Source organism: Lithobates pipiens, unplaced genomic scaffold (assembly GCF_037356315.1).
Source record: "Lithobates pipiens isolate NorthernLeopardFrog02 unplaced genomic scaffold, aLitPip1_a1.2 Scaffold_141, whole genome shotgun sequence".
Classification (NCBI taxonomy): Eukaryota; Metazoa; Chordata; class Amphibia; order Anura; family Ranidae; genus Lithobates; species Lithobates pipiens.
The window spans coordinates 74,601-100,841 of NW_027507730.1; the positions used below are offsets into that span (position 1 = coordinate 74,601).

The following is a 26,241-nucleotide window of genomic DNA, read 5'->3' on the forward strand; positions in this document are numbered from 1 at the left end:
CTATTAGATCCAATCACATCCGATCACATCCTATTAGATCCAATCACATCCTATTAGATCCAATCAGTTCCAATCACATCCTATTAGATCCAATCACATCCTATTAGATCCAATCAGATCCAATCACATCCTATTAGATCCAATCACATCCTATTAGATCCAATCACATCCTATTAGATCCAATCAGATCCTATTCGATCCAATCAGATCCTATTCGATCCAATCACATCCGATCACATCCTATTAGATCCAATCACATCCGATCACATCCTATTAGATCCAATCACATCCGATCACATCCTATTAGATCCAATCAGTTCCAATCACATCCTATTAGATCCAATCACATCCTATTAGATCCAATCACATCCTATTAGATCCAATCAGATCCGATCACACCCAATCAGATCCTATTAGATCCAATCAGATCTGATCACATCCTATTAGATCCAATCACATCCTATTAGATCCAATCAGATCCAATCACATCCTATTAGATCCAATCACATCCTATTAGATCCAATCACATCCTATTAGATCCAATCACATCCGATCACATCCTATTAGATCCAATCAGATCCGATCACACCCTATTAGATCCAATCAGTTCCAATCACATCCTATTAGATCCAATCAGATCCAATCACATCCTATTAGATCCAATCACATCCTATTAGATCCAATCACATCCGATCACATCCTATTAGATCCAATCACATCCGATCACATCCTATTAGATCCAATCAGATCCAATCACATCCTATTAGATCCAATCAGATCCAATCACATCCTATTAGATCCACTCACATCCTATTAGATCCAATCACATCCCATTAGATCCAATCACATCCCATTAGATCCAATCACATCCGATCACATCCTATTAGATCCAATCAGTTCCAATCACATCCTATTAGATCCAATCACATCCTATTAGATCCAATCAGATCCTATTAGATCCAATCACATCCTATTAGATCCAATCAGATCTGATCACATCCTATTAGATCCAATCACATCCGATCACATCCTATTAGATCTAATCACATCCGATCACATCCTATTAGATCCAATCAGATCCTATTAGATCCAATCAGATCCAATCACATCCTATTAGATCCAATCAGATCCAATCACATCCTATTAGATCCAATCACATCCTATTAGATCCAATCACATCCCATTAGATCCAATCACATCCCATTAGATCCAATCACATCCCATTAGATCCAATCACATCCTATTAGATCCAATCACATCCTATTAGATCCAATCACATCCCATTAGATCCAATCACATCCCATTAGATCCAATCACATCCTATTAGATCCAATCAGTTCCAATCACATCCTATTAGATCCAATCAGATCCTATTAGATCCAATCAGATCCTATTAGATCCAATCAGATCCTATTAGATCCAATCACATCCGATCACATCCTATTAGATCCAATCACATCCGATCACATCCAATCACATCCTATTAGATCCAATCAGTTCCAATCACATCCTATTAGATCCAATCAGATCCAATCACATCCTATTAGATCCAATCAGATCCAATCACATCCTATTAGATCCAATCAGATCTGATCACATCCTATTAGATCCAATCACATCCGATCACATCCTATTAGATCCAATCACATCCGATCACATCCTATTAGATCCAATCACATCCGATCACATCCTATTAGATCCAATCACATCCGATCACATCCTATTAGATCCAATCAGTTCCAATCACATCCTATTAGATCCAATCACATCCGATCACATCCTATTAGATCCAATCACATCCTATTAGATCCAATCACATCCGATCACATCCTATTAGATCCAATCACATCCGATCACATCCTATTAGATCCAATCACATCCTATTAGATCCAATCAGTTCCAATCACATCCTATTAGATCCAATCACATCCGATCACATCCTATTAGATCCAATCACATCCTATTAGATCCAATCAGATCCGATCACATCCAATCAGATCCTATTAGATCCAATCACATCCGATCACATCCTATTAGATCCAATCACATCCTATTAGAGCCAATCAGTTCCAATCACATCCTATTAGATCCAATCACATCCTATTAGATCCAATCAGATCCGATCACATCCAATCAGATCCTATTAGATCCAATCAGATCTGATCACATCCTATTAGATCCAATCACATCCTATTAGATCCAATCACATCCGATCACATCCTATTAGATCCAATCAGATCCGATCACATCCTATTAGATCCAATCAGTTCCAATCACATCCTATTAGATCCACTCACATCCTATTAGATCCAATCACATCCCATTAGATCCAATCACATCCCATTAGATCCAATCACATCCGATCACATCCTATTAGATCCAATCAGTTCCAATCACATCCTATTAGATCCAATCACATCCTATTAGATCCAATCAGATCCTATTAGATCCAATCACATCCTATTAGATCCAATCAGATCTGATCACATCCTATTAGATCCAATCACATCCGATCACATCCTATTAGATCCAATCACATCCGATCACATCCTATTAGATCCAATCAGATCCTATTAGATCCAATCAGATCCAATCACATCCTATTAGATCCAATCAGATCCAATCACATCCTATTAGATCCAATCACATCCTATTAGATCCAATCACATCCCATTAGATCCAATCACATCCCATTAGATCCAATCACATCCCATTAGATCCAATCACATCCCATTAGATCCAATCACATCCTATTAGATCCAATCAGTTCCAATCACATCCTATTAGATCCAATCAGATCCTATTAGATCCAATCAGATCCTATTAGATCCAATCAGATCCTATTAGATCCAATCACATCCGATCACATCCTATTAGATCCAATCACATCCGATCACATCCAATCACATCCTATTAGATCCAATCAGTTCCAATCACATCCTATTAGATCCAATCAGATCCAATCACATCCTATTAGATCCAATCAGATCCAATCACATCCTATTAGATCAAATCAGATCTGATCACATCCTATTAGATCCAATCACATCCGATCACATCCTATTAGATCCAATCACATCCGATCACATCCTATTAGATCCAATCAGTTCCAATCACATCCTATTAGATCCAATCACATCCGATCACATCCTATTAGATCCAATCACATCCTATTAGATCCAATCACATCCGATCACATCCTATTAGATCCAATCACATCCGATCACATCCTATTAGATCCAATCACATCCTATTAGATCCAATCAGTTCCAATCACATCCTATTAGATCCAATCACATCCGATCACATCCTATTAGATCCAATCACATCCTATTAGATCCAATCACATCCTATTAGATCCAATCAGATCCGATCACATCCAATCAGATCCTATTAGATCCAATCACATCCGATCACATCCTATTAGATCCAATCACATCCTATTAGAGCCAATCAGTTCCAATCACATCCTATTAGATCCAATCACATCCTATTAGATCCAATCAGATCCGATCACATCCAATCAGATCCTATTAGATCCAATCAGATCTGATCACATCCTATTAGATCCAATCACATCCTATTAGATCCAATCACATCCGATCACATCCTATTAGATCCAATCAGATCCGATCACATCCTATTAGATCCAATCAGTTCCAATCACATCCTATTAGATCCACTCACATCCTATTAGATCCAATCACATCCCATTAGATCCAATCACATCCCATTAGATCCAATCACATCCGATCACATCCTATTAGATCCAATCAGTTCCAATCACATCCTATTAGATCCAATCACATCCTATTAGATCCAATCAGATCCTATTAGATCCAATCACATCCTATTAGATCCAATCAGATCTGATCACATCCTATTAGATCCAATCACATCCGATCACATCCTATTAGATCCAATCACATCCGATCACATCCTATTAGATCCAATCAGATCCTATTAGATCCAATCAGATCCAATCACATCCTATTAGATCCAATCAGATCCAATCACATCCTATTAGATCCAATCACATCCTATTAGATCCAATCACATCCCATTAGATCCAATCACATCCCATTAGATCCAATCACATCCCATTAGATCCAATCACATCCCATTAGATCCAATCACATCCGATCACATCCTATTAGATCCAATCAGTTCCAATCACATCCTATTAGATCCAATCAGATCCTATTAGATCCAATCAGATCCTATTAGATCCAATCAGATCCTATTAGATCCAATCACATCCGATCACATCCTATTAGATCCAATCACATCCGATCACATCCAATCACATCCTATTAGATCCAATCAGTTCCAATCACATCCTATTAGATCCAATCAGATCCAATCACATCCTATTAGATCCAATCACATCCTATTAGATCCAATCAGATCCAATCACATCCTATTAGATCCAATCAGATCTGATCACATCCTATTAGATCCAATCACATCCGATCACATCCTATTAGATCCAATCACATCCGATCACATCCTATTAGATCCAATCAGTTCCAATCACATCCTATTAGATCCAATCACATCCGATCACATCCTATTAGATCCAATCACATCCTATTAGATCCAATCAGATCCAATCACATCCTATTAGATCCAATCACATCCTATTAGATCCAATCACATCCTATTAGATCCAATCAGATCCTATTAGATCCAATCACATCCGATCACATCCTATTAGATCCAATCACATCCGATCACATCCTATTAGATCCAATCACATCCTATTAGATCCAATCAGTTCCAATCACATCCTATTAGATCCAATCACATCCGATCACATCCTATTAGATCCAATCACATCCTATTAGATCCAATCACATCCTATTAGATCCAATCAGATCCGATCACATCCAATCAGATCCTATTAGATCCAATCACATCCGATCACATCCTATTAGATCCAATCACATCCTATTAGATCCAATCAGTTCCATTCACATCCTATTAGATCCAATCACATCCTATTAGATCCAATCAGATCCGATCACATCCAATCAGATCCTATTAGATCCAATCAGATCTGATCACATCCTATTAGATCCAATCACATCCTATTAGATCCAATCACATCCGATCACATCCTATTAGATCCAATCAGATCCGATCACATCCTATTAGATCCAATCAGTTCCAATCACATCCTATTAGATCCAATCACATCCTATTAGATCCAATCACATCCTATTAGATCCAATCACATCCGATCACATCCTATTAGATCCAATCAGTTCCAATCACATCCTATTAGATCCAATCAGATCCTATTAGATCCAATCAGATCCTATTAGATCCAATCAGATCCTATTAGATCCAATCACATCCGATCACATCCTATTAGATCCAATCACATCCGATCACATCCAATCACATCCTATTAGATCCAATCAGTTCCAATCACATCCTATTAGATCCAATCAGATCCAATCACATCCTATTAGATCCAATCACATCCTATTAGATCCAATCAGATCCAATCACATCCTATTAGATCCAATCAGATCTGATCACATCCTATTAGATCCAATCACATCCGATCACATCCTATTAGATCCAATCACATCCGATCACATCCTATTAGATCCAATCACATCCTATTAGATCCAATCAGTTCCAATCACATCCTATTAGATCCAATCACATCCGATCACATCCTATTAGATCCAATCACATCCTATTAGATCCAATCACATCCTATTAGATCCAATCAGATCCGATCACATCCAATCAGATCCTATTAGATCCAATCACATCCGAACACATCCTATTAGATCCAATCACATCCTATTAGATCCAATCAGTTCCAATCACATCCTATTAGATCCAATCACATCCTATTAGATCCAATCAGATCCGATCACATCCAATCAGATCCTATTAGATCCAATCAGATCTGATCACATCCTATTAGATCCAATCACATCCTATTAGATCCAATCACATCCGATCACATCCTATTAGATCCAATCAGATCCGATCACATCCTATTAGATCCAATCAGTTCCAATCACATCCTATTAGATCCAATCACATCCTATTAGATCCAATCACATCCTATTAGATCCAATCACATCCGATCACATCCTATTAGATCCAATCAGTTCCAATCACATCCTATTAGATCCAATCAGATCCTATTAGATCCAATCAGATCCTATTAGATCCAATCAGATCCTATTAGATCCAATCACATCCGATCACATCCTATTAGATCCAATCACATCCGATCACATCCAATCACATCCTATTAGATCCAATCAGTTCCAATCACATCCTATTAGATCCAATCAGATCCAATCACATCCTATTAGATCCAATCAGATCCAATCACATCCTATTAGATCCAATCAGATCTGATCACATCCTATTAGATCCAATCACATCCGATCACATCCTATTAGATCCAATCACATCCGATCACATCCTATTAGATCCAATCAGATCCAATCACATCCTATTAGATCCAATCAGATCCAATCACATCCTATTAGATCCACTCACATCCTATTAGATCCAATCACATCCCATTAGATCCAATCACATCCCATTAGATCCAATCACATCCGATCACATCCTATTAGATCCAATCAGTTCCAATCACATCCTATTAGATCCAATCACATCCTATTAGATCCAATCAGATCCTATTAGATCCAATCACATCCTATTAGATCCAATCAGATCTGATCACATCCTATTAGATCCAATCACATCCGATCACATCCTATTAGATCCAATCACATCCTATTAGATCCAATCAGATCCTATTAGATCCAATCAGATCCAATCACATCCTATTAGATCCAATCAGATCCAATCACATCCTATTAGATCCAATCACATCCCATTAGATCCAATCACATCCCATTAGATCCAATCACATCCCATTAGATCCAATCACATCCCATTAGATCCAATCACATCCGATCACATCCTATTAGATCCAATCAGTTCCAATCACATCCTATTAGATCCCATCAGATCCTATTAGATCCAATCAGATCCTATTAGATCCAATCAGATCCTATTAGATCCAATCACATCCGATCACATCCTATTAGATCCAATCACATCCGATCACATCCAATCACATCCTATTAGATCCAATCAGTTCCAATCACATCCTATTAGATCCAATCAGATCCAATCACATCCTATTAGATCCAATCACATCCTATTAGATCCAATCAGATCCAATCACATCCTATTAGATCCAATCAGATCTGATCACATCCTATTAGATCCAATCACATCCGATCACATCCTATTAGATCCAATCACATCCGATCACATCCTATTAGATCCAATCAGTTCCAATCACATCCTATTAGATCCAATCACATCCGATCACATCCTATTAGATCCAATCACATCCTATTAGATCCAATCACATCCGATCACATCCTATTAGATCCAATCACATCCGATCACATCCTATTAGATCCAATCACATCCTATTAGATCCAATCAGTTCCAATCACATCCTATTAGATCCAATCACATCCTATTAGATCCAATCACATCCTATTAGATCCAATCAGATCCGATCACATCCAATCAGATCCTATTAGATCCAATCACATCCGATCACATCCTATTAGATCCAATCACATCCTATTAGAGCCAATCAGTTCCAATCACATCCTATTAGATCCAATCACATCCTATTAGATCCAATCAGATCCGATCACATCCAATCAGATCCTATTAGATCCAATCAGATCTGATCACATCCTATTAGATCCAATCACATCCTATTAGATCCAATCACATCCGATCACATCCTATTAGATCCAATCAGATCCGATCACATCCTATTAGATCCAATCAGTTCCAATCACATCCTATTAGATCCACTCACATCCTATTAGATCCAATCACATCCCATTAGATCCAATCACATCCCATTAGATCCAATCACATCCGATCACATCCTATTAGATCCAATCAGTTCCAATCACATCCTATTAGATCCAATCACATCCTATTAGATCCAATCAGATCCTATTAGATCCAATCACATCCTATTAGATCCAATCAGATCTGATCACATCCTATTAGATCCAATCACATCCGATCACATCCTATTAGATCCAATCACATCCGATCACATCCTATTAGATCCAATCAGATCCTATTAGATCCAATCAGATCCAATCACATCCTATTAGATCCAATCAGATCCAATCACATCCTATTAGATCCAATCACATCCTATTAGATCCAATCACATCCCATTAGATCCAATCACATCCCATTAGATCCAATCACATCCCATTAGATCCAATCACATCCCATTAGATCCAATCACATCCGATCACATCCTATTAGATCCAATAAGTTCCAATCACATCCTATTAGATCCAATCAGATCCTATTAGATCCAATCAGATCCTATTAGATCCAATCAGATCCTATTAGATCCAATCACATCCGATCACATCCTATTAGATCCAATCACATCCGATCACATCCAATCACATCCTATTAGATCCAATCAGTTCCAATCACATCCTATTAGATCCAATAAGATCCAATCACATCCTATTAGATCCAATCACATCCTATTAGATCCAATCAGATCCAATCACATCCTATTAGATCCAATCAGATCTGATCACATCCTATTAGATCCAATCACATCCGATCACATCCTATTAGATCCAATCACATCCGATCACATCCTATTAGATCCAATCAGTTCCAATCACATCCTATTAGATCCAATCACATCCGATCACATCCTATTAGATCCAATCACATCCTATTAGATCCAATCAGATCCAATCACATCCTATTAGATCCAATCACATCCTATTAGATCCAATCACATCCTATTAGATCCAATCACATCCTATTAGATCCAATCAGATCCTATTAGATCCAATCACATCCGATCACATCCTATTAGATCCAATCACATCCGATCACATCCTATTAGATCCAATCACATCCTATTAGATCCAATCAGTTCCAATCACATCCTATTAGATCCAATCACATCCGATCACATCCTATTAGATCCAATCACATCCTATTAGATCCAATCACATCCTATTAGATCCAATCAGATCTGATCACATCCAATCAGATCCTATTAGATCCAATCACATCCGATCACATCCTATTAGATCCAATCACATCCTATTAGATCCAATCAGTTCCAATCACATCCTATTAGATCCAATCACATCCTATTAGATCCAATCAGATCTGATCACATCCTATTAGATCCAATCACATCCTATTAGATCCAATCACATCCGATCACATCCTATTAGATCCAATCAGATCCGATCACATCCTATTAGATCCAATCAGTTCCAATCACATCCTATTAGATCCAATCAGATCCTATTAGATCCAATCAGATCCTATTAGATCCAATCAGATCCTATTAGATCCAATCACATCCGATCACATCCTATTAGATCCAATCACATCCGATCACATCCAATCACATCCTATTAGATCCAATCAGTTCCAATCACATCCTATTAGATCCAATCAGATCCTATTAGATCCAATCACATCCTATTAGATCCAATCACATCCTATTAGATCCAATCACATCCGATCACATCCTATTAGATCCAATCAGTTCCAATCACATCCTATTAGATCCAATCAGATCCTATTAGATCCAATCAGATCCTATTAGATCCAATCACATCCGATCACATCCTATTAGATCCAATCACATCCGATCACATCCAATCACATCCTATTAGATCCAATCAGTTCCAATCACATCCTATTAGATCCAATCAGATCCAATCACATCCTATTAGATCCAATCACATCCTATTAGATCCAATCAGATCCAATCACATCCTATTAGATCCAATCAGATCTGATCACATCCTATTAGATCCAATCACATCCGATCACATCCTATTAGATCCAATCACATCCGATCACATCCTATTAGATCCAATCAGTTCCAATCACATCCTATTAGATCCAATCACATCCGATCACATCCTATTAGATCCAATCACATCCTATTAGATCCAATCAGATCCAATCACATCCTATTAGATCCAATCACATCCTATTAGATCCAATCACATCCTATTAGATCCAATCAGATCCTATTAGATCCAATCACATCCGATCACATCCTATTAGATCCAATCACATCCGATCACATCCTATTAGATCCAATCAGTTCCAATCACATCCTATTAGATCCAATCACATCCGATCACATCCTATTAGATCCAATCACATCCTATTAGATCCAATCACATCCTATTAGATCCAATCAGATCCGATCACATCCAATCAGATCCTATTAGATCCAATCACATCCGATCACATCCTATTAGATCCAATCACATCCTATTAGATCCAATCAGATCCAATCACATCTTATTAGATCCAATCAGATCCAATCACATCCTATTAGATCCAATCACATCCGATCACATCCTATTAGATCCAATCAGATCTGATCACATCCTATTAGATCCAATCACATCCTATTAGATCCAATCAGATCCAATCACATCCTATTAGATCCAATCACATCCCATTAGATCCAATCACATCCCATTAGATCCAATCATATCTAATCAGATTCTATCAGGTCCAATGAGATGAGGTCACTGTTAAAGTATTCTACTCCTCCCCATCCAATGCCCCAAATCTATATGCAGGGGTTGTCGGGGGGTCCCGGCCAACCGGAGGGTGGTTGGTGCCACCCCCTTGAAAACAAAACCCACCAGCCTCCAATGCTACATATCATATAGAAGATGGTCCATGAAGCTCGCTGAGCACACAGACAGATCACATTGTGTTTCCCTAAACAGATTTCTATGATATTGTGTCTCTCAGTCCTGATGAAGTGACCCTGAGCCACGAAACACGTTCTTTTCTCATGTGAAATAAAACTTCTCTATATACACCCTATATATATATATATATATACTCCATATATACATACACCATATACACTCACGCCTGTACAATTGCTTGGCAACACAAATTGCTAATAAGCCAATCACATGGCAGCCCCTCAATGCATTTAGGCATCTAGATGTGGTGAAGACGACTTGCTGAAGTTCAAACCGAACATCAGAAAGAGGATCTGGGTGACTTTGAAGGTGGCATGGTTGGTTGTTGGTGGCAGACGGGCCGGTCTGAGGATTTCTGGGATTTTCACACACAATCATCTCTCGGGATTATAGAGAATGGCGGGAGAAAGGGGAACCCAATAAAGGGGGTCCAACCCGCTGCTAGCAAGAGGGACCCCCGAGATGAAGCGGCCGGTGAGCATATATACTCTATATACAGACAGACGGAGGAGTGAGTACCGTGTTGTGAAGGAAGTCGTTGAGCTCCTCCTCAGTGATCCTCGTCTTCTTCTCCATCTCCCCTCCGGGGTCCTCTCTGTGTAGAACCAGAAGAAGCCGACGCCCCCGATACCAAAGTGCCAATCACTCTACCAACTCCGCCACTGCTCTGCCAGCCCCATAATCACCGAAGTGCCAGGAAGGATCCCACAATCTCAGCGCCTGCCGGGTTCATATACCCCCACCAACACTTCCTGAAGATCGACCCAACACAGCGACTCACCTACCATCACCGGAGTACTGATCACCCCGGACTGGCCATCCAACCAATCCTCTACCAGCCATGGATGAGCGCCATCACCACCGTAATCACCATGACAACTGCACTGCCGGTACCCACACCACAACTAACCCACCAGACCCACACAGGCTACCACCACAGCTCTACTACCACCACAACCCAACAACTACCACCACAACCCAACAACTACCACCACAACCCAACAACTACCACCACAACCCAACAACTACCACCACAACCCAACAACTACCACCAGGGCTCTACAACTACCACCACAACCCAACAACTACCACCACAACCCAACAACTACCACCACAACCCAACAACTACCACCAGGGCTCTACAACTACCACCACAACCCAACAACTACCCCCACAACCCAACAACTACCACTAGGGCTCTACAACTACCCCCACAACCAAACAACTACCACCAGGGCTCTACAACTACCACCACAACCCAACAACTACCACCACAACCCAACAACTACCACCACAACCCAACAACTACCACTAGGGCTCTACAACTACCCCCACAACCCAACAACTACCACCAGGGCTCTACAACTACCACCACAACCCAACAACTACCCCCACAACCCAACAACTACCACTAGGGCTCTACAACTACCCCCACAACCAAACAACTACCACCAGGGCTCTACAACTACCACCACAACCCAACAACTACCACCACAACCCAACAACTACCACCACAACCCAACAACTACCACCAGGGCTCTACAACTACCACCACAACCCAACAACTACCACCACAACCCAACAACTACCACCACGGCTCTACAACTACCACCACAACCCAACAACTACCACCACAACCCAACAACTACCACCACAACCCAACAACTACCACCAGGGCCCTACAACTACCACCACAACCCAACAACTACCACCACAACCCAACAACTATCACCACGGCTCTACAAATACCACCACAACCCAACAACTACCACCACAACCCAACAACTACCACCACGGCTCTACAACTACCACCACAACCCAACAACTACCACCACAACCCAACAACTACCACCACAACCCAACAACTATCACCACGGCTCTACAAATACCACCACAACCCAACAACTACCACCACAACTTAACAACTACCACCAGGGCTCTACAACTACCACCATAACCCAACAACTACCACCACGGCTCTACAACTACCACCACAACCCAACAACTACCACCACGGCTCTACAACTACCACCACAACCCAACAACTACCACCAGGGCTCTACAATTACCACCACAACCCTACAACTACCACCACAACCCAACAACTACCACTACGGCTCTACAACTACCACTACAACCCAACAACTACCACCAGGGCTCTACAACTACCACCACAACCCTACAACTACCACAACAACCCAACAACTACCACCAGGGCTTTACAACTACCAACACAACCCTACAACTACCACCACAACCCAACAACTACCACCAGGGCTTTACAACTACCACCAGGGCTTTACAACTACCACCACAACCCAACAACTACCACCAGGGCTTTACAACTACCACCACAACCCAACAACTACCACCACGGCTCTACTACCACCACAACAGCTCTACAACTACCACCAGGGATCTACAACTACCACCACGGTTCTACAACTATCACCAAAACCCAACAACTACTACCACAGGTCTACAACTACCACCACGGCTCTACAACTACCCCCACAACCCAACAACTACAACCACAACCCTACAACTACCTCTACAACACTACAACTACCACCACAACCCAACCACTACCAGCACAACCCAACAACTACAACCACAACCCAACTACTACAAAAACAAACTCTACAACTACCTCCACAATACTACAACTACCTCCACAACCCAACAACTACCACCGCGGCTCTACAACTACCACCACGGCTCTACAACTACCACCACAACCCAACAAATACCACCACAACCCAACAACTACCCCACAGCTGTACACCTACTACCACAACCCTACAACGACCCCACAGCCCTACAACTAATCTGCCAGACCCACACAGACTTATCTGTTACTATCCTAACATCTCTACAATTACCCCACAGTTCTACAACAACTATCAGAACAGCTCTATAACTACCTTTAAAGGCAGAATCCCTCTCTAGAAGTTCTACAACTACCCTATCAGCTCTACTCCTACCACAGCAGCTTCACTTACTACCATATCAGCAGTATAACTACCATACAGCTCTAGAAGTACAATACCAGCTCTATGCCTATTCTACAATCCCTCCACCTACATTATGGGCTATATGATGATTGGTAGGAGGTAGGTGGTCCCAGCAGTGGAGGTTGGGGATGTTTCTCCTCTGGTGTCCTCAGTGTGTATGAAGACCGGACTTTCCCGGACAATCAATGTCACCAGCTCTCCCCTCCCCACCCCACCGCTCTCCTCCAACAAGCTTTACTGTAAACACTCAGCAATTGTCACCATCACACCCAACATCCTCCTCCTTCATCACACCCAACATCCTCCTCCTTCATCACACCCAACATCCTCCTCCTTCATCACACCCAACATCCTCCTCCTTCATCACACCCAACATCCTCCTCCTTCATCACACCCAACATCCCCCCCCTTCATCACACCCAACATCCTCCTCCTTCATCACACCCAACATCCTCCTCCTTCATCACACCCAACATCCTCCTCCACCTCACAGACTGACATTAGTCACATGACTCACACTGCTATTATCATACAGCTCATGTGTGAGCCCAGACACTGTGCTCAGAGGAGGACATAGAGAGCACAGGAGAGCGTATAGAGATCATGGAAGAGTATAGAGATCGTAGGAGAGTATAGAGATCATAGGAGAGTATAGAGATCATAGGAAGCCATGAGGATCAGAGGAGAGAATAGAGATCAGAGGAGAGCATAGAGATCAGAGGAGAGCATAGAGATCAGAGGAGAGCATAGAGATCAGAGGAGAGCATAGAATCAGAGGAGAGCATAGAGATCAGAGGAAGCCATGAGGATCAGAGGAGAGCATAGAGATCAGAGGGGAGCATAGAGATCAGAGGGGAGCATAGAGATCAGAGGAGACCATAGAGATGAGAGGAGACCATAGAGATCAGAGGGGAGCATAGAGATCAGAGGAGAGCATAGAGATCAGAGGAGAGTATAGAGATCAGAGGAGAGCATAGAGATCAGAGGAGAGCATAGAGATCAGAGGAGAGTATAGAGATCAGAGGAGAGTATAGAGATCAGAGGAGAGTATAGAGATCAGAGGAGACCATAGAGATCAGAGGAGAGTATAGAGATCAGAGGAGAGCATAGAGATCAGAGGAGAGCATAGAGATCAGAGGAGAGCATAGAGATCAGAGGAGAGTATAGAGATCAGAGGAGAGCATAGAGATCAGAGGAGAGCATAGAGATCAGAGGAGAGTATAGAGATCAGAGGAGAGTATAGAGATCAGAGGAGAGTATAGAGATCAGAGGAGACCATAGAGATCAGAGGAGAGTATAGAGATCAGAGGAGAGCATAGAGATCAGAGGAGAGCATAGAGATCAGAGGAGAGTATAGAGATCAGAGGAGAGCATAGAGATCAGAGGAGACCATAGAGATCAGAGGAGACCATAGAGATCAGAGGAGAGCATAGAGATCAGAGGAGAGCATAGAGATCAGAGGAGAGTATAGAGATCAGAGGAGAGCATAGAGATCAGAGGAGACCATAGAGATCAGAGGAGACCATAGAGATCAGAGGAGAGTATAGAGATCAGAGGAGAGTATAGAGATCAGAGGAGAGCATAGAGATCAGAGGAGAGCATAGAATCAGAGGAGAGCATAGAGATCAGAGGAGACCATAGAGATGAGAGGAGACCATAGAGATCAGAGGGGAGCATAGAGATCAGAGGAGAGCATAGAGATCAGAGGGGAGCATAGAGATCAGAGGAGAGCATAGAATCAGAGGAGAGCATAGAGATCAGAGGAGAGCATAGAGATCAGAGGAGAGCATAGAATCAGAGGAGACCATAGAGATGAGAGGAGACCATAGAGATCAGAGGAGAGCATAGAGATCAGAGGAGAGCATAGAGATCAGAGGAGAGCATAGAGATCAGAGGAGAGCATAGAGATCAGAGGAGACCATAGAGATCAGAGGAGAGCATAGAGATCAGAGGAGACCATAGAGATCAGAGGAGACCATAGAGATCAGAGGAGAGCATAGAGATCAGAGGAGACCATAGAGATCAGAGGAGAGTATAGAGATCAGAGGAGAGTATAGAGATCAGAGGAGAGTATAGAGATCAGAGGAGAGTATAGAGATCAGAGGAGAGCATAGAGATCAGAGGGGAGCATAGAGATCAGAGGAGAGCATAGAGATCAGAGGAGAGCATAGAGATCAGAGGAGAGCATAGAGATCAGAGGAGACCATAGAGATCAGAGGAGAGCATAGAGATCAGAGGAGACCATAGAGATCAGAGGAGAGCATAGAGATCAGAGGAGAGCATAGAATCAGAGGAGAGCATAGAGATCAGAGGAGAGCATAGAGATCAGAGGAGAGCATAGAGATCAGAGGAGACCATAGAGATCAGAGGAGAGCATAGAGATCAGAGGAGACCATAGAGATCAGAGGAGACCATAGAGATCAGAGAAGACCATAGAGATCAGAGGAGACCATAGAGATCAGAGGAGACCTTAGAGATTACATGAGAGCTTAGAGATCACAGGAGAGCATAGAGATCAGAGGAGACCATAGAGATCAGAGGAGAGTATAGAGATCAGAGGAGAGTATAGAGATCAGAGGAGAGCATAGAGATCAGAGGAGAGCATAGAGATCAGAGGAGAGTATAGAGATCAGAGGAGAGCATAGAGATCACAGGAGAGCATAGAGATCAGAGGGGACCATAGAGATCAGAGGAGAGTATAGAGATCAGAGGAGAGTATAGAGATCAGAGGAGAGCATAGAGATCAGAGGAGAGCATAGAGATCAGAGGAGAGTATAGAGATCAGAGGAGAGCATAGAGATCAGAGGAGACCATAGAGATCAGAGGAGACCATAGAGATCAGAGGAGAGTATAGAGATCAGAGGAGAGTATAGAGATCAGAGGAGAGTATAGAGATCAGAGGAGACCATAGAGATCAGAGGAGAGCATAGAGATCATAGGAGAGCATAGAGATCAGAGGAGACCATAGAGATCAGAGGAGAGCATAGAGATCAGAGGAGACCATAGAGATCAGAGGAGAGTATAGAGATCAGAGGAGAGCATAGAGATCAGAGGAGACCATAGAGATCAGAGGAGAGCATAGAGATCAGAGGAGAGTATAGAGATCAGAGGAGACCATAGAGATCAGAGGAGACCATAGAGATCAGAGGAGACCATAGAGATCAGAGGAGAGTATAGAGATCAGAGGAGAGCATAGAGATCAGAGGAGACCATAGAGATCAGAGGAGAGTATAGAGATCAGAGGAGAGTATAGAGATCAGAGGAGAGTATAGAGATCAGAGGAGAGCATAGAGATCATAGGAGAGCATAGAGATCAGAGGAGACCATAGAGATCAGAGGAGACCATAGAGATCAGAGGAGAGTATAGAGATCAGAGGAGACCATAGAGATCAGAGGAGACCATAGAGATCAGAGGAGAGCATAGAGATCAGAGGAGAGTATAGAGATCAGAGGAGAGCATAGAGATCAGAGGAGAGTATAGAGATCAGAGGAGAGTATAGAGATCAGAGGAGAGCATAGAGATCAGAGGAGAGTATAGAGATCAGAGGAGAGTATAGAGATCAGAGGAGAGCATAGAGATCATAGGAGACCATAGAGATCAGAGGAGAGTATAGAGATCAGAGGAGAGCATAGAGATCAGAGGAGACCATAGAGATCAGAGGAGAGCATAGAGATCAGAGGAGACCATAGAGATCAGAGGAGAGTATAGAGATCAGAGGAGAGTATAGAGATCAGAGGAGAGTATAGAGATCAGAGGAGAGCATAGAGATCATAGGAGAGCATAGAGATCAGAGGAGACCATAGAGATCAGAGGAGACCATAGAGATCAGAGGAGAGTATAGAGATCAGAGGAGACCATAGAGATCAGAGGAGAGCATAGAGATCAGAGGAGACCATAGAGATCAGAGGAGAGTATGGAGATCAGAGGAGAGCATAGAGATCAGAGGAGACCATAGAGATCAGAGGAGAGCATAGAGATCAGAGGAGACCATAGAGATCAGAGGAGAGTATAGAGATCAGAGGAGACCATAGAGATCAGAGGAGACCATAGAGATCAGAGGAGAGTATAGAGATCAGAGGAGAGTATAGAGATCAGAGGAGAGCATAGAGATCAGAGGAGACCATAGAGATCAGAGGAGACCATAGAGATCAGAGGAGAGTATAGAGATCAGAGGAGAGTATAGAGATCAGAGGAGACCATAGAGATCAGAGGAGAGTATAGAGATCAGAGGAGAGTATAGAGATCAGAGGAGACCATAGAGATCAGAGGAGAGTATAGAGATCAGAGGAGAGCATAGAGATCAGAGGAGAGCATAGAGATCAGAGGAGAGTATAGAGATCAGAGGAGAGCATAGAGATCAGAGGAGAGTATAGAGATCAGAGGAGACCATAGAGATCAGATGAGACCATAGAGATCAGAGGAGAGCATAGAGATCAGAGGAGACCATAGAGATCAGAGGAGAGTATAGAGATCAGAGGAGAGCATAGAGATCAGAGGAGACCATAGAGATCAGAGGAGAGTATAGAGATCAGAGGAGAGTATAGAGATCAGAGGAGACCATAGAGATCAGAGGAGAGCATAGAGATCATAGGAGAGCATAGAGATCAGAGGAGACCATAGAGATCAGAGGAGAGCATAGAGATCAGAGGAGAGTATAGAGATCAGAGGAGACCATAGAGATCACAGGAGACCATAGAGATCAGAGGAGACCATAGAGATCAGAGGAGACCATAGAGATCAGAGGAGAGTATAGAGATCAGAGGAGAGTATAGAGATCAGAGGAGAGTATAGAGATCAGAGGAGAGTATAGAGATCAGAGGAGAGTATAGAGATCAGAGGAGACCATAGAGATCAGAGGAGAGCATAGAGATCAGAGGAGACCATAGAGATCAGAGGAGAGTATAGAGATCAGAGGAGAGTATAGAGATCAGAGGAGAGTATAGAGATGAGAGGAGAGCATAGAGATCAGAGGAGACCATAGAGATCAGAGGAGAGCATAGAGATCAGAGGAGAGTATAGAGATCAGAGGAGACCATAGAGATCAGAGGAGAGTATAGAGATCAGAGGAGAGCATAGAGATCAGAGGAGAGTATAGAGATCAGAGGAGAGCATAGAGATCAGAGGAGAGTATAGAGATCAGAGGAGAGCATAGAGATCAGAGGAGACCATAGAGATCAGAGGAGAGTATAGAGATCAGAGGAGAGTATAGAGATCAGAGGAGAGTATAGAGATCAGAGGAGAGCATAGAGATCAGAGGAGAGTATAGAGATCAGAGGAGACCATAGAGATCAGAGGAGACCATAGAGATCAGGGGAGACCATAGAGATCAGAGGAGACCATAGAGATCAGAGGAGAGCATAGAGATCAGAGGAGAGCATAGAGATCAGAGGAGAGTATAGAGATCAGAGGAGAGTATAGAGATCAGAGGAGAGCATAGAGATCAGAGGAGAGTATAGAGATCAGAGGAGACCATAGAGATCAGAGGAGAGCATAGAGATCAGAGGAGAGTATAGAGATCAGAGGAGAGTATAGAGATCAGAGGAGAGTATAGAGATCAGAGGAGAGTATAGAGATCAGAGGAGAGCATAGAGATCAGAGGAGAGTATAGAGATCAGAGGAGAGCATAGAGATCAGAGGAGAGCATAGAGATCAGAGGAGAGCATAGAGATCAGAGGAGAGTATAGAGATCAGAGGAGACCATAGAGATCAGAGGAGAGCATAGAGATCAGAGGAGAGCATAGAGATCAGAGGAGAGTATAGAGATCAGAGGAGAGTATAGAGATCAGAGGAGAGTATAGAGATCAGAGGAGAGTATAGAGATCAGAGGAGAGCATAGAGATCAGAGGAGAGCATAGAGATCAGAGGAGAGTATAGAGATCAGAGGAGAGCATAGAGATCAGAGGAGAGTATAGAGATCAGAGGAGAGTATAGAGATCAGAGGAGACCATAGAGATCAGAGGAGAGTATAGAGATCAGAGGAGAGTATAGAGATCAGAGGAGAGCATAGAGATCAGAGGAGAGCATAGAGATCAGAGGAGAGTATAGAGATCAGAGGAGAGCATAGAGATCAGAGGAGAGTATAGAGATCAGAGGAGAGTATAGAGATCAGAGGAGACCATAGAGATCAGAGGAGAGCATAGAGATCAGAGGAGAGTATAGAGATCAGAGGAGAGCATAGAGATCAGAGGAGAGTATAGAGATCAGAGGAGAGTATAGAGATCAGAGGAGAGTATAGAGATCAGAGGAGAGTATAGAGATCAGAGGAGAGCATAGAGATCAGAGGAGAGTATAGAGATCAGAGGAGAGCATAGAGATCAGAGGAGAGCTCACCAGCTCTACAACTACCCCACACCTCCATGACTAGCCCACCACCTTTACACCCCCAGTTTGTAGGAAGTGTGTGTGGCGGAGTTCTCCTTTATATTATCTATATAGAGGAATTCCCCCTTCTATCTGCCCTCAGCCGTGTCCAAGGTGCCCCTCCATTTCCTGCCTCCCCTCCCCCGTGTTATTATTGATGGGGGATATCTGGGTCATCCTCCCCCTGCAGACATACAGATCAATGTGAGACTCCGCCCACCTCCAACCATCAGGATAAAGTGCTGCCCCCGGGGGAGACATTTCCTGCTGCACACCCCACTTCCACCCCTCCCCCCATATCTCCAATCCTTGTCTGTGACCGCACTGTCCTCTCCCCTCCCCCATATCTCCAATCCTTGTCTGTGACCGCACTGTCCTCTCCCCTCCCCCATATCTCCAATCCTTGTCTGTGACCGCACTGTCCTCTCCCCTCCCCCCCATATCTCCAATCCTTGTCTGTGACCGCACTGTCCTCTCCCCCCCCCCATATCTCCAATCCTTGTCTGTGACCGCACTGTCCTCTCCCCTCCCCCATATCTCCAATCCTTGTCTGTGACCGCACTGTCCTCTCCCCTCCCCCCCCCATATCTCCAATCCTTGTCTGTGACCGCACTGTCCTCTCCCCTCCCCCATATCTCCAATCCTTGTCTGTGACCGCACTGTCCTCTCCCCTCCCCCATATCTCCAATCCTTGTCTGTGACCGCACTGTCCTCTCCCCTCCCCCCATATCTCCAATCCTTGTCTGTGACCGCACTGTCCTCTCCCCTCCCCCCATATCTCCAATCCTTGTCTGTGACCGCACTGTCCTCTCCCCTCCCCCATATCTCCAATCCTTGTCTGTGACCGCACTGTCCTCTCCCCTCCCCCATATCTCCAATCCTTGTCTGTGACCGCACTGTCCTCTCCCCTCCCCCATATCTCCAATCCTTGTCTGTGACTGCACTGTCCTCTCCCCTCCCCCCCCATATCTCCAATCCTTGTCTGTGACCGCACTGTCCTCTCCCCTCCCCCCATATCTCCAATCCTTGTCTGTGACCGCACTGTCCTCTCCCCTCCCCCATATCTCCAATCCTTGTCTGTGACCGCACTGTCCTCTCCCCTCCCCCCATATCTCCAATCCTTGTCTGTGACCGCACTGTCCTCTCCCCTCCCCCCCATATCTCCAATCCTTGTCTGTGACCGCACTGTCCTCTCCCCTCCCCCCCCCATATCTCCAATCCTTGTCTGTGACCGCACTGTCCTCTCCCCTCCCCCCCCCATATCTCCAATCCTTGTCTGTGACCGCACTGTCCTCTCCCCTCCCCCCATATCTCCAATCCTTGTCTGTGACCGCACTGTCCTCTCCCCTCCCCCATATCTCCAATCCTTGTCTGTGACCGCACTGTCCTCTCCCCTCCCCCCCATATCTCCAATCCTTGTCTGTGACTGCACTGTCCTCTCCCCTCCCCCATATCTCCAATCCTTGTCTGTGACCGCACTGTCCTCTCCCCTCCCCCCATATCTCCAATCCTTGTCTGTGACCGCACTGTCCTCTCCCCTCCCCCCATATCTCCAATCCTTGTCTGTGACTGCACTGTCCTCTCCCCTCCCCCATATCTCCAATCCTTGTCTGTGACCGCACTGTCCTCTCCCCTCCCCCCCCATATCTCCAATCCTTGTCTGTGACTGCACTGTCCTCTCCCCTCCCCCATATCTCCAATCCTTGTCTGTGACCGCACTGTCCTCTCCCCTCCCCCCATATCTCCAATCCTTGTCTGTGACTGCACTGTCCTCTCCCCTCCCCCATATCTCCAATCCTTGTCTGTGACCGCACTGTCCTCTCCCCTCCCCCCCCATATCTCCAATCCTTGTCTGTGACCGCACTGTCCTCTCCCCTCCCCCCCCATATCTCCAATCCTTGTCTGTGACTGCACTGTCCTCTCCCCTCCCCCATATCCCCAATCCTTGTCTGTGACCGCACTGTCCTCTCCCCTCCCCCCATATCTCCAATCCTTGTCTGTGACCGCACTGTCCTCTCCCCTCCCCCCATATCTCCAATCCTTGTCTGTGACCGCACTGTCCTCTCCCCTCCCCCATATCTCCAATCCTTGTCTGTGACCGCACTGTCCTCTCCCCTCCCCCCCATATCTCCAATCCTTGTCTGTGACCGCACTGTCCTCTCCCCCCCCCCCATATCTCCAATCCTTGTCTGTGACCGCACTGTCCTCTCCCCTCCCCCATATCTCCAATCCTTGTCTGTGACCGCACTGTCCTCTCCCCTCCCCCCCCCATATCTCCAATCCTTGTCTGTGACCGCACTGTCCTCTCCCCTCCCCCATATCTCCAATCCTTGTCTGTGACCGCACTGTCCTCTCCCCTCCCCCATATCTCCAATCCTTGTCTGTGACCGCACTGTCCTCTCCCCTCCCCCCATATCTCCAATCCTTGTCTGTGACCGCACTGTCCTCTCCCCTCCCCCCCCATATCTCCAATCCTTGTCTGTGACCGCACTGTCCTCTCCCCTCCCCCCATATCTCCAATCCTTGTCTGTGACCGCACTGTCCTCTCCCCTCCCCCATATCTCCAATCCTTGTCTGTGACCGCACTGTCCTCTCCCCTCCCCCATATCTCCAATCCTTGTCTGTGACTGCACTGTCCTCTCCCCTCCCCCCATATCTCCAATCCTTGTCTGTGACCGCACTGTCCTCTCCCCTCCCCCATATCTCCAATCCTTGTCTGTGACCGCACTGTCCTCTCCCCTCCCCCCATATCTCCAATCCTTGTCTGTGACCGCACTGTCCTCTCCCCTCCCCCCCCCATATCTCCAATCCTTGTCTGTGACCGCACTGTCCTCTCCCCCCCTCCCCCCCATATCTCCAATCCTTGTCTGTGACCGCACTGTCCTCTCCCTCCCCCCCCCATATCTCCAATCCTTGTCTGTGACCGCACTGTCCTCTCCCCTCCCCCATATCTCCAATCCTTGTCTGTGACCGCACTGTCCTCTCCCCTCCCCCATATCTCCAATCCTTGTCTGTGACCGCACTGTCCTCTCCCCTCCCCCCCCATATCTCCAATCCTTGTCTGTGACTGCACTGTCCTCTCCCCTCCCCCATATCTCCAATCCTTGTCTGTGACCGCACTGTCCTCTCCCCTCCCCCATATCTCCAATCCTTGTCTGTGACCGCACTGTCCTCTCCCCTCCCCCCATATCTCCAATCCTTGTCTGTGACCGCACTGTCCTCTCCCCTCCCCCCATATCTCCAATCCTTGTCTGTGACCGCACTGTCCTCTCCCCTCCCCCATATCTCCAATCCTTGTCTGTGACCGCACTGTCCTCTCCCCTCCCCCATATCTCCAATCCTTGTCTGTGACCGCACTGTCCTCTCCCCTCCCCCATATCTCCAATCCTTGTCTGTGACCGCACTGTCCTCTCCCCTCCCCCATATCTCCAATCCTTGTCTGTGACTGCACTGTCCTCTCCCCCTCCCCCATATCTCCAATCCTTGTCTGTGACCGCACTGTCCTCTCCCCTCCCCCATATCTCCAATCCTTGTCTGTGACCGCACTGTCCTCTCCCCCCCCCCCCATATCTCCAATCCTTGTCTGTGACCGCACTGTCCTCTCCCCTCCCCCATATCTCCAATCCTTGTCTGTGACCGCACTGTCCTCTCCCCTCCCCCCATATCTCCAATCCTTGTCTGTGACCGCACTGTCCTCTCCCCTCCCCCCCCCATATCTCCAATCCTTGTCTGTGACCGCACTGTCCTCTCCCCTCCCCCCCCCCATATCTCCAATCCTTGTCTGTGACCGCACTGTCCTCTCCCCTCCCCCCCCCATATCTCCAATCCTTGTCTGTGACCGCACTGTCCTCTCCCCCTCCCCCATATCTCCAATCCTTGTCTGTGACCGCACTGTCCTCTCCCCTCCCCCCCATATCTCCAATCCTTGTCTGTGACCGCACTGTCCTCTCCCCTCCCCCCCCCCATATCTCCAATCCTTGTCTGTGACCCGCACTGTCCTCTCCCCTCCCCCATATCTCCAATCCTTGTCTGTGACCGCACTGTCCTCTCCCCTCCCCCCATATCTCCAATCCTTGTCTGTGACCGCACTGTCCTCTCCCCTCCCCCCCCCATATCTCCAATCCTTGTCTGTGACTGCACTGTCCTCTCCCCCCCCCCATATCTCCAATCCTTGTCTGTGACCGCACTGTCCTCTCCCCTCCCCCCCCCATATCTCCAATCCTTGTCTGTGACTGCACTGTCCTCTCCCCTCCCCCCATATCTCCAATCCTTGTCTGTGACCGCACTGTCCTCTCCCTCCCCCCATATCTCCAATCCTTGTCTGTGACCGCACTGTCCTCTCCCCTCCCCCATATCTCCAATCCTTGTCTGTGACTGCACTGTCCTCTCCCCTCCCCCCCATATCTCCAATCCTTGTCTGTGACCGCACTGTCCTCTCCCCTCCCCCATATCTCCAATCCTTGTCTGTGACTGCACTGTCCTCTCCCCTCCCCCCCATATCTCCAATCCTTGTCTGTGACTGCACTGTCCTCTCCCCTCCCCCCCATATCTCCAATCCTTGTCTGTGACTGCACTGTCCTCTCCCCTCCCCCCCATATCTCCAATCCTTGTCTGTGACTGCACTGTCCTCTCCCCTCCCCCCATATCTCCAATCCTTGTCTGTGACTGCACTGTCCTCTCCCCTCCCCCATATCTCCAATCCTTGTCTGTGACCGCACTGTCCTCTCCCCTCCCCCCCCCATATCTCCAATCCTTGTCTGTGACCGCACTGTCCTCTCCCCTCCCCCCATATCTCCAATCCTTGTCTGTGACCGCACTGTCCTCCCCTCCCCCCATATCTCCAATCCTTGTCTGTGACCGCACTGTCCTCTCCCCTCCCCCCCATATCTCCAATCCTTGTCTGTGACCGCACTGTCCTCTCCCCCCCCCATATCTCCAATCCTTGTCTGTGACCGCACTGTCCTCTCCCCCCCCCCCCCATATCTCCAATCCTTGTCTGTGACCGCACTGTCCTCTCCCCTCCCCCCCATATCTCCAATCCTTGTCTGTGACTGCACTGTCCTCTCCCCTCCCCCCCCCATATCTCCAATCCTTGTCTGTGACTGCACTGTCCTCTCCCCTCCCCCCCCATATCTCCAATCCTTGTCTGTGACTGCACTGTCCTCTCCCCTCCCCCCCCCATATCTCCAATCCTTGTCTGTGACCGCACTGTCCTCTCCCCTCCCCCCCATATCTCCAATCCTTGTCTGTGACCGCACTGTCCTCTCCCCTCCCCCCCATATCTCCAATCCTTGTCTGTGACCGCACTGTCCTCTCCCCTCCCCCCATATCTCCAATCCTTGTCTGTGACCGCACTGTCCTCTCCCCTCCCCCCATATCCCAATCCTTGTCTGTGACCGCACTGTCCTCTCCCCCTCCCCCCCCCATATCTCCAATCCTTGTCTGTGACCGCACTGTCCTCTCCCCTCCCCCCATATCTCCAATCCTTGTCTGTGACTGCACTGTCCTCTCCCCTCCCCCCATATCTCCAATCCTTGTCTGTGACCGCACTGTCCTCTCCCCTCCCCCATATCTCCAATCCTTGTCTGTGACCGCACTGTCCTCTCCCCTCCCCCCCCCCATATCTCCAATCCTTGTCTGTGACCGCACTGTCCTCTCCCCTCCCCCATATCTCCAATCCTTGTCTGTGACCGCACTGTCCTCTCCCCTCCCCCCATATCTCCAATCCTTGTCTGTGACTGCACTGTCCTCTCCCCTCCCCCCATATCTCCAATCCTTGTCTGTGACCGCACTGTCCTCTCCCCTCCCCCCATATCTCCAATCCTTGTCTGTGACCGCACTGTCCTCTCCCCTCCCCCCATATCTCCAATCCTTGTCTGTGACCGCACTGTCCTCTCCCCTCCCCCCCCCATATCTCCAATCCTTGTCTGTGACCGCACTGTCCTCTCCCCTCCCCCCATATCTCCAATCCTTGTCTGTGACCGCACTGTCCTCTCCCTCCCCCCATATCCTCCAATCCTTGTCTGTGACC

The 26,241-nt window shown here is 45.9% G+C and overlaps 1 protein-coding gene across 2 annotated transcripts in view; it reads right to left on the reverse strand.

Moving 5' to 3' along the window:
- Positions 1-11,750, reverse strand: part of MAB21L3 (mab-21 like 3) — a 49,588-nt gene extending 37,838 nt beyond the window's left edge. For both annotated transcript variants that reach the window (XM_077479200.1, XM_077479199.1), the window contains exon 1: positions 11,355-11,750. In XM_077479200.1, coding sequence (XP_077335326.1) covers positions 11,355-11,411 — 57 coding nt within the window. In that variant the 5' untranslated portion in view covers positions 11,412-11,750. The remainder of the gene's footprint in view (positions 1-11,354) is intronic.
- Between the last annotated feature and the right edge of the window lie 14,491 nt (positions 11,751-26,241).